This window comes from Anser anser (assembly GCF_964211835.1).
Source record: "Anser anser genome assembly, chromosome: 9".
NCBI classification, from domain to species: Eukaryota; Metazoa; Chordata; class Aves; order Anseriformes; family Anatidae; genus Anser; species Anser anser.
The window spans coordinates 12,328,428-12,339,278 of record NC_139729.1 but is presented as its reverse complement, the minus strand read 5'-3'; the positions used below and the strand labels follow the sequence as shown (position 1 = coordinate 12,339,278).

The following is a 10,851-nucleotide window of genomic DNA, read 5'->3' as shown; positions in this document are numbered from 1 at the left end:
TGTGGCTCCTGTGCCACTTCCACAGAGCACCCTTTTGCTACCAGTTGAGCAGTAATGGTACCAAGAAAACAGCAGCCAGCGGCGCTGCCACACCAGCAGCCTCTTACCCACTCCCCAGGCACACAGCTCACACACCCAATTTCAACCAAGGGCCTTTTAATGGAAGTTTGTAGGAACACGCTGTGCTCAGGTTCGTTTTCTCACATGTGAATTGCTTTCCGCAGCCTTTCCCAGGTTTGCCCATTCTTTGCCCTCAAACCCCGCACACGGCAGCGGGGCACGCTGTGCCACAGGCACACTCCTCCAGAGCAGCGGAGAGGACACGGTTATTTGGCAAAGTTACGGGTGCTGCCACAAGCCTGCAGGTCAGCGCAGTTTGGCCCCAGTGCTTGCAGTGCTTCAGCATGCTCGGTTTTCACCCCAGGCTTCCCAGCTTCCCATCCAGCTGCCCCGCAGCTGCCGCTCTGTTCGGTGAGCGGCGGCACAAGGTCACCTGCTGCTGCAAACCCTCACGTGCCCAGCAAGGCTCAGCACAGCACACCAGGCTCTGGGAAGGGCGGCGGTGGTGGCGGTGGGGAAATTCCAGCATCGTCACAGAAAAGCTCCCTGCAGAGCAGGAGCACTACTCTTCCACCAGCGGGGGGGGCGCCAGGTGCAGCTGGAAGGTCTCGTTCTGGAAGACGCTGCTGGTGGCGGGGTCACCGTGCGCAACGCTGAGCAGCCCGTGCTTTTCACCATGGGTGCGGGACAGTTCTGTCAGGAGAGCCAGCTGCAAGACAAAACCCAGACAGCGCCACCTGAGGCCCCTGAAGCGCTCGCGTAAGGTGCAGAAGGACTCAGAGAGCTCGTGGGCATCATCTCCTGCTGCAGTTAGAGAAACCTTACCACGCGAAGACAAAGCTGTGTGCGGTGACCCTACAGACCTCTGCAGCACAACAGTCTTGAGCCGAACAACTTTCCACGTGTCTCTGGGTTATTTTTAAATTACATCATTGAAAAGCAATCCCAGAAAGAGCTCAGAGTGCCAGCAACCGCAGCCAGAACAGGCAGGAGGCACAAGGAAAAAGCCAGGGACAGAGGGAGCAGCCCTGCTTGGGCTGAGAAGGGCAGCACGCAGGGGACGGGAGGAGGGGACCCTCTGTGCATAGGAGCCACACGGATTTGAAAAGAACCCAAGAAATGTCACACCGTGGACTCTTTCAGGCCCAGCCTCAGAGCCAGAGGCATTTCCACTGTTGCGCTGCCAGTGAATTCCCCCAGCTGTCAGAGGCCAGAGGCAGCGTGGATGCCTTGTGATGTCGAACAGCCAGCTCTGTGCACGCTAAATTGCCAGCACTAAATGAAACCCAAGAGAAAAGCCAAAGCCCACGCTGCCAGTTCTAACGTGAGGCCTGGCAACACGCAAAATGCCCCGCACCAATTGAGAATGGAAAGGAAAACGGGTGGTACGTACTCTGGAGGTTCCTCGGTTGAGTCGGCAGAGTTGGTCGAAAGCTTGGATTTGCTGAGGATCTAACACAGACTCTGAACCTGCCTGGCGAAGAGAATGAGAAGGTTACAAAAACAACAAGATGCCAAGTTCACATACACAAATTTATCCCTGCCCCTGACACTGGGCCCAGAGCAGCCAGTCTGCAGCCCGGTCGGGGAAAAAAGGCCACTTTCCTCTGGCTGTAAGTCACTGCGTGCAGCACTGCGTGACTTTGGAAAGGAAACCTTGTTGTTGAACAAAGGATACTGAGGTGCTGTTGTATGCACAATGACTTGGGCGGAGGGAGGCTGTAGCTGACTGCAGACAAAGTTAACCTTTGGGGGAAGAAAAAAGAAAAGGAAGAGAGGAAGAAAAGGGGATGGGAAGACTCCCCCGCAGCCAGCTGGGAAGAGAAGTAAGGGGTCTCCCCGGATGAGCAGCCTCTCCCGAGCTCCCCCAGCCCTCTCTCTCCCCGCGGTCCCCCAGGTCCTGCTCACTCCCGGCCGGCCCGGCAGCACGCTGCCATCAGGCACAGCCCGTGCGGGGCTATGACTGGGAACGACAACTGCTCAAACGATCATCATCTGCTAATGGTCTCTCTCCTAAGGTCTGCTTTTCCCCTAGTGGACTAAAAACTAGGAAATGAGGAGAGAGAGGGTGTGGGGAGAGGAGGCGATTCACGCGCCAGTGGCAACCGCGTCCCTTGGGAAGCCAGCCACAGCAGCGCGGGTTGCTGTTGTGCAGCTCTGGGGGCTGCTACAGCGCCACGGGTGAGGGTAACTGAGATACAAACACAGGTGCCACAGTCTGCAGCAAATTATTAGGCAGGAAGGGCGGAATGCATACTCGAACTGCTTTAAAAGGCATTATTTAAATATCCCAGGGAGGGATGGATGACACAGTATCACGGATTCTCGTAAGGTTTGTTCCATTTCACCACATCACGATGTTTCTATTTTGATTGTTTCAAAAGCATCATCAAGGAACTACGACAGGAGCCAGGGAGAACAGCCTCCCTCATGAGCAGCAATCTGGCATCTGTCGTCTCTGGGGATCTATTTTTAAGGGAACATTCAATATTCATTCTTAAATATTTTCCCCAAAACACATTTCCCAAAGGCTATAAACCCAAAATGCTACAGTCCTACAAGCGACTGCTCACTGAAGTTGAATTTACCCCTAACTTTTTGGCCACAGAACAAGCCCAATTTGAAGACGCAGCATGACTTCGAGGAGTGCGGCCAGCTGGGCTGAAGGCTGAACCGGCCCCACAAGGGCAGGTGGAGCTCCGCTGCTCCCCGCAGTCAGGCAGGGCGGCTGCCAGGCGGGCACATCCTGCTCCTCTCTGGCTGCTGCGGCTCCTGCCACCGCGAGGCCCTTCTCCAGGGAGGATTTCTCCTCTGGGGTTGCAGTGCTGCAGCAGCCAGCTGCCTTTATGCTTCTCATGCTCTGTGGCGTGTTCGAGGAGCACATTCAAAAGCTCTGTGAAGATGACTCCCAGTGCTACGTGCAGAAATAAAGCACACGCTACGGCAACCTGGTGCAGGAACCCTTCTGGCTACTGCGCGAGGAAAATCAACCAAAACAAACTGCTTCAAAGAAAGTTATGATGGACAAAACTCAGCGCACAAACGCCACGGAGAGCACACAACCACCAGTCAGAGCAAGGCACTGGCACCAGCCTTGGCTTCCCTGATAGCACAAGTCTCCCTCGCAGCAGCAGCCCGCCAGCCCCTGCAGCACCAGAGTCACGTTGACGCTGGTATCAGGGAAACTCCATCTGGGAACGATTTATTCGGAGCCTTGGTGGGGTTGTTTGCTCCCCAACAGCGCCTTTACCTGCCCCTCTCTTCTGGCATCTCCTCCCTCATGTACCCCCGTTCCTACTGAGCTCTGACAAAGCCCAGCCTGGGCAGAAGCTCGGCACGCATCCGCCTGCCTCTTCGCCACGTGAATGTCCTGGAGATGCTGCAGAGCTGGAGGGCATGGCAGTGCTCGGGGGGGGGGGGATGCACCCAACCTGCCACACGTTTCCTGAAGCCTGAGTAGGTTTGTTACTCTTGGAGCACTGTACGTTGTACCTTTGAGATGCTCATCAAGTTGTTTGAGAAGAACAACGTCCTGACTACAGCTCGCTCACGCTAGGAGCTTGTGCTCAAACTCATTTCTTCCACTCCCAAGATATTATTTACATTGTAAATAACTATTTGTAATCACCAGTCAAGGAGCCAAATGTTCATAGTCCCTGCACAGATGGCATAGGCTTTGAACCAGGGAGCCTGTGACCCTTAGGGTCACATATCTGCAGCTGACAGGTTGTACAGGCACTCCCATGGGACATGCAGGTCATTTTTTATTTATTTATTTTTTCCCCAAGAAAGAAGACTATCAACAGCAGAACAAGGAAAAACTGCCCTCCACATTTGCTGTGGCCACAGGCATTCAAGGACAAGGAAAATGCAATATAATTGGCCTCCCCTCTTCTGTTATCTCTCTACCACGCGTATGTAACTATCAATCAGGCTGTTCTCCAGGCTGATGAGCTGAAATATTGCAGGCAATTCTCGCTGTTGCCATGGGAACGGCTGCTGTCAGGCCTCTTCCTTTTTTAACCGTGTCACTAAAGGCATGTTTCCATTCAAGAGCTACAGGCAGGCTCTCAGAGTCCGGCATCAGCACTCAGGCATTAGTGGAATTCACTCGGCTCCTTCGCTCACCCCCCAACACAGCCACGGCCTCCGGCACCACCCCGGGGCCAGGCGGCTCATTATGGGCTACATCAGCTCTGAATCACTTCAGCTCCTCCAAGCCATTTCCAGCCGAACCCTCGCACCGCCTCAGGAAGGTCCCAGACTCAGCGCAGAATCCAAGAGACTTGGTTTATCCCCCTGAGACGCTGGGCCAGCAACCCGAAGGGTTCCTTTTTGTTGTAGAGATCCCACCACTATAATGCTGATCTCTTGTAGCACATTTTGCTTGCACGTATTCCACCCCCCTCTGGTACTCACCACACCACCCTCCTAAGCCTGCAATTATCTTTAATTTAACAGCTACAAAATCCATCATCAGCTCGTGCCTAAGCAAAGCAGATCATGCCGCAGTTGTAAGCAGAGGCACCGTTAACAGTCACACCAAGAGAGCCATCTAAGTGCTGCCTCTCCGAGCCACAGCTCCCACGGAAGATATTGCTACATCCATTTGACAGCGTGTCGCTGCGCCACATTACCCTGGAGGGCCACTTTGTAACACAGGACAGATGCAGCCAGAAGTCCTGGGGAAGGTTTCTGGATTCCTAGGAATAAAAGTAACACCCGCCTCCCTTATTTAAAGAGCTGAGCCCACAGGCACTGGCCACCAAGCCTGCCTTCTGCCAGCCCACCCCTGTGGCGACAGGACGCTAACTTCACCACGCCTCCAGTATGCAGCCTTACAGAGCAGTACCCACCTGGAGTTTTGTGTTTTACTTTTGTGGAGTAATGTGGGATGAGCCACTTCACACAAGGCTAAGTAAATCTGCTGCTCTTCCCCAGGTTTAGGACCTGCTGTTCTCACGGTGCTCCCGGGAACTTGGAACAATCAAATGAAAGGACAGCAAAGCAGGCAGGCTGCTGCTCTGCTCCGACCCACAGTCGTTACAGAGTTGTTAACACACTCCAGAAAACCTCAGGCAATTCCTCACAGAACAAAGACATGCCGCTGTGAATCCGTGCCCCTGGTACGGGACAGACGCAGCCCAGGCGATCCCTGTGGAGCGGGGCACCCGGCCCTCAGGAGCGGGGCACCCGGCCGTGCAGGCCACGCCAGGCAGCGCTGCAAGCGAGCAGCATCTTTGCTGGGAGGGCAGCCCAGGGCCACCGCGGCAGCGTGAGGTGCCGCTTACGGGCAGCCGGGAGCGTGTCGGCACCCACCTCCGCCAGCACGCGCAGGGCTCCAGCCGTGGGCGCCGCGCCGCTACCTCGGGGCTGGCAGCGCTGCGAGCAGCACCTGCAGGGAACAGAAGCACTGCCTCACCACAGCCCTCCTCTGACCTCCTCGGGAGCAGGACGGGAAGGGCAGGTGTCTCTTGGTTCCAGCTGAACTTAGCTGGACTTCAGGAGCAGAGCTCCCACTCAAGGCAAGGGAGAGGAGAGGCTTATCTGTGCTCTGATGGCCCCACTGCTGCTGCTACGTGAGGTACTGCAGCGACTGAGGAGGGGGGAGGAAGGAGAACTGTCTGTATGGAGTATCCAGAAAGCACGCTGGCATCTCTGCTCTCCCTGTGCTAGCCGCTCTGCTCAGCAGCTCACGCTCACGCCAGGCACTGCTGGAATATTCCCAAGGACTTCTGCTGCTGCCTTCAGCCAAAGGAGCAACAACGCTGCTCGGGATTAATTAGATAAACAAAAACCACACATCCTCACTACGAGCGTCCTCACTGGACACCATAGCCCAGCAGACGAAGCATTTATAAATAATGTAGCAGGCTCCAGGGGAAGCATGGCAGCGTGTGGAATAAACATTACATTAAATGTTGCCCAACTACCTGTGCTCAGTCTGATCCCAGTTCGGTGCCCAAGCCCAAGATAACAAAAGCAGCACACGAGACAAATAATTCATTTTCTAAACATGAGTTATGGAGGCTGCTCAACAGTGTTCCACAAGAGCCGGGCACAGAAGACCAAAGAGGTGCAGTGTCCTCTCAGTGGCAGGACTTCAGGGTGAGAAAGGGAAGGGGAGAAGCTCTACCCAGAGTGAGAAGGACTCACTAATGCCTCATGTCAGGGGCTGGTTGATAGCATGACCCCAACTCTCAGTGAAAACCCAGACACCTTTGCTGCGTGTCCCCTTCGAAACCCCTGACACCCATGCAGCAACCTGCTGCTGCTGTATAAGAAGGAAGTTTGTCGCGTCTTTGAGAATAACTCCGGCTGTGGAAGCTCGGCTGCAGCTGCCCAAGCCTTTCTCTGCCCAGTTCACAGGTACAGCAACAAAACGCGCTGGTTTCGGTGTGCGACGTGAAGGAAAGGGGGAGGGAGACAGGACAGGGAAACCGCAGCTTTCTGCTGAAGGGATTTATGAGGGAGAGATGTTCATCTACCACCTGCACTTCTGAAGGCTGCCCAAGACAGCCAGTGACCCCTTGGCTCCCACAACGCCACTGGCCCAGCTATAATTCCCTCTCATAGTGTCCCACCTGGGGACTGCAAAATGAAACAAAACCTCAGCTCCCGCTTATTTTGCTCCCCTCCTTCAAAGGAACATCAAGGAGAACGGACAGTCTTGTAGGGCCTTCCTGACCCCTTAGCAGTTTCTCATTCCTCGGCCCGGGGGGAGCAGCAGCCGCCCCTGCAGCGCCAGCAGCCGCAGAGCAGCGGCCAGCGGGAGCGCCGAGCACCACGCCGGCTCTGGACAAGCAGCCTCCGCTAGCAGATGGAAAGTCACACCGTTTCTTTCCTGCCTGTGCTCCACGGCAGATCTGCGAAGACAGGCTGGAAGGCTGCAATTTCGCCCCGCAGACACGCAGCGAGCAGTGCTGGTTCCGCGGGGAGCAGGCACACGACTGTCGAGCAGTGCAGAGCCGCACAGAGCTGCTGGCAGCAGGGACTGGTGCAGCTTGTGGGAACATCGACAGGCTGCAGCGGCCCCGCAGCTGTCACTGTGTTCCTGCGAGCCTGTTTTACAGATCCTCTTCGGTTTGAGATGTTTTATTCAAACACGGGAATTTCCATTGAACCACAGGAATATTTTCTTTGAAAGTGAGATTTGAAGTAAAGCAAAGAAGATTACAAACCAGAAGTTTGCCACCTTTTCTCTTAGCGAGGACACAGCACTTTGGGAGCAGCCCGTTGCTTTGGTCTTCGCGTTAGGCAGTTTGGAAGTAAGCTGTCTGCGCCTGGTGTCAGCCTCTCACAGGTGCCAGAGGGCATGACTTCGGGTCGCAGGCAGAAGGAGGAAACTTCTGCTGCACTACAGGTTATTACATATGAAAGGCCAGGGGAAGCAATTACAATTCAGCCAGATTTTCTCTTAAAAAAAAAAAAATCCCAACAAAACAAACTACCCAGGGATATGGAAAGTGCAAGAATACAGTCAATTTTGATTTAGAAGCTGCTAAAGGATGCCTATGTTCCCGAAATTAGTTGCTTTAAATTTGTATTTTATTTTCGGTTTTAACTTTGCTGCCAGCCCTCTTCTGGCTGCTAATTTAAACCCCTGCACTCAGTTTTCTTCTTATTAAATCATTTTTGTTTCCAATGTATTACAAGAAATCTTAAAACACAGATGTTCTGCTGATAAGAAGCCAATAGCACTAAGTGCCTCCCCGTCCTTCCTCACACGGACTTTCTAAGCATTGTAGAAGTTGAGGAATCCACCACCAAAACCAACTCCAAGGCTGAGGGATGGGGCTCCCGTGGGAGAGCGTGCCATCCTGTCACTGTACGCAGCGCTCATTATCTGCCTGGTGCCATCTGGGGAAAAATTCATGCGTGGATATTTTCAAAGTTGAAAAGTCCCTGGAAAATTCTGGTATTGCTGGAGTCAAGGTAATGACTGACCGTCACCGTTACACTGAAAACAGTAAAATTGGCTCCGTCTACTGGTTGACAGAGGTCATGTAATGTTTTTCTAGCTCTAAAATAAGTATTGGGGGAAAAAAGAGTCCTAACCCTCGTTCTTACCCAACAGAAAGCACAGACATGCTGCGGAGGAACATTTAACATCTCAGGCGAGCGATACGACGTGGTACCAACACCTCCTCAGGTGCTGTCAACCCCCCCGTGCTGGAAGGAAAGCTGTGCTGCAGAGGGGCGCTGGCGACAGGCTGCAGAGCAGAGCCCAAACGCGGAGTCCAACAAACTGGATTAACTACGGATCACACTCATTGTCCGTCCTGGCGTGACTTCACAGGATTAAACTCCTGAATAAAACATATCTGCCATCTGGACAGCTCTAACAATGGTGCCCTCAGAACTCGCATCATTCTCAGACATGGAAGCACCAGAGCATTTCAGCTTAGGGTTTCACAGCATTTTCTGCAGAATTCATGGTCCAAGAACCAAGCCTGTGTTCCTCTCCCTGATCCCTACTGCGCAGCCTGGCAGAATAAATGGAAAACGCTACCTACCTCACCGTAACAAGGCAAATTAGTTTTGAAGACCAATGACTAAGATACAGAGACTATTTCACTTACGTATTTAGGCAAAAGACTATCTACTGTGCTCCTGCCTCAGTTAACTTCAATCACCACGACACAAAAAAAAAAAAACCACAGTGAAGGTTTTAAAAGAGATTATGAAAAACAACATACACAAACTTTCATTTCTGGAAAGAGATAAGGTAAGGCGGACAGGACAGATGATCGGTTTAGACACTGAAGATTACCCTTGGCAGGACAGCAAGGTTTCAGGGATAACACAGAAAGCACAAACTTTTGGTAAGAAAAATGAAGGGGAAAGAAAGCCCCTTTGGCCTTCTCTCATTATTCCTCCCCTTTGCCAGGGCAAGATGCCTTAAGCCCCTACCAGAGTGAGGCTCCGTGTAAATACGCGCCGTCACCGGATTCAATAATGATTCCGCACTGGTTTGTGGCACCTCTCCACCTCCCCCAGTTTCAAGGCAGTTGCTACAGAAGTCATGCATGCAAAGCAGGGACAGAGAAAATACTGTCTGTTGGGCTGTCATTTCACATATAAATCTCAACAACATCGCAGAATTCAAACTGAAAGTCTTTGTTTCAACAGAGCAGAACTGGTACTATGAAATGCACTCCAGATGCTCAGTGGCATCTCTCAGTACGAATCTACTCCTAATTCAAGGCCTGCTAAGAAAATAAGTGTCTGAAGTGAAGATTTTACTACAGAAGACACCAGAATTAGCTCATACCAGGGGACAGACAGCACTTTCAGGATCTTCAAAGAAACAGCCTCCCCGTGGCCCCATACGCAAAACGTCCCAGGACCTTTGGAGCTGGTTCTCTAGGGCGCAGGGAGGCAGGGCTCAACGCAGCAGGTGTGTCAGTGCACCCTCCCTGGGATGTCCTGGCCGTTCTCTGCAGAAACGCCAGACGTGGAAGCAAGCACAGCATGGCCAGCACAGGTCTCTGGGTCTGCCCGGTGCCAGCTGAGTCAAGAGAAGGCAGAGAAGCCCTTCACCAGAAAAGGGCAACACTAGAAGGACGAACATTGTGGCAAAGCTAAAAAAAAAAAAAAACTAAAAAAAAAAAAAACCTAAATCCTGCCCGCACCTGGGGTCGTGCCGCAGAGCAGTGACGCCTGCTGTCTTAGACCCGGGCTGGGAAGGACCCACGGGAAGACGTGAACGTGGCTGGGGGCCCTGCAGGTCTCCCTTTCCCTTCAGTCCCACCACTTGTCCGCTCCTCTCTCCAGCACCCCGCACCACCCGCCCGGCTGCTGGGGAACCACCCCCACCTTCCCACCAGCCCCGGGCGTTCTGCACAGACCAGTGCCGCGTCAAAACAAGCACGGGGATTATGCTCTGCCGAGCTTAGCTATTCCCATGCGTAATTCTCTAAGAACCTCCGCTTAAATTAATTTCAGTTTGCACGAGACTCAGCCCCGCAGCGCCGGCCTGCCTGCGGCCAGGCAGCTCTCCTCGCCGTCTGCTGTCGGCCTCGGTGCGGCCGGGCCGTACGCGCATCCCCTGCGCCTTCCCGGCATTGCCCCAGAACGAGTCTGCTCTGTAGCTCACACTGTTCCCCGCCAGCTGAATCGTTACCTCACAGGGTTAATTAACGCTACAGAGCAGCAATTGTTAAGCAAACAAACTTCCCGGAGAAGCTAGAGATTTCAGTCTCGCCAAGTCTAAATATATTCGGCTTTTTAAAGATGTGACTGCACAACAGTTTAATCACATGCAAGCGCTACAGTTAAATATTATAATTTAAATATATGATGAACATCGCAAACTTGGAGAGGATCTGGGCCATCAGGAGGAGGAGGCGGGGGGCTGGAAGCAGTGCTAGTGCTCTGACGAGCCCGAGCCAAGCTGCGCTGGGCCGGCTACGCGGAGCAGGAAGGATGCGTTTCCCTGCCAAGAGCACATGACAGACAGCAGGGAAGCATCCAGCACTGGGGTAACCTGGCGTGGATGCTTTCTAGCTAGCGTTAGATGATCTCTGCTGTAACCCTTTTTCTTCCCCATCCAGTCCCTCTCCACATGGCTCCCTTTAAGCCCTGAGTCCCCAGCCAGTCCCTCACTTCTGCAAACGGATCAGTTTAAGGGCAGCATCACCTCCTCCCTGCCCTCATCGCTCCCGTGTCATCCGAAGCATTTTCTGCTTCGTTCTGCTCCCAGGTGTGCCTAGGCCCATATTAACCGGGAGACACAGGGCTTCTCTGACCAGCTCATGAGAAGCCCAGCAATAATTAAGTTGTGAGGCA

General features: G+C 53.3%; 1 protein-coding gene across 4 annotated transcripts in view; it reads right to left on the bottom strand.

Annotated features, from left to right (window-relative positions):
* Nucleotides 1–139: 139 nt before the first annotated feature.
* VPS8 (VPS8 subunit of CORVET complex) overlaps nt 140–10,851 on the bottom strand; it is a 77,553-nt gene continuing 66,841 nt past the window's right edge. For all 4 annotated transcript variants that reach the window (XM_083848785.1, XM_083848786.1, XM_083848787.1 and 1 more), the window contains exons 44-45: nt 1,454–1,534; nt 140–769 (exon numbers count right to left, since the gene is read on the bottom strand). In XM_083848785.1, coding sequence (XP_083704911.1) covers nt 623–769; nt 1,454–1,534 — 228 coding nt within the window. In that variant the 3' untranslated portion in view covers nt 140–622. The remainder of the gene's footprint in view (nt 770–1,453; nt 1,535–10,851) is intronic.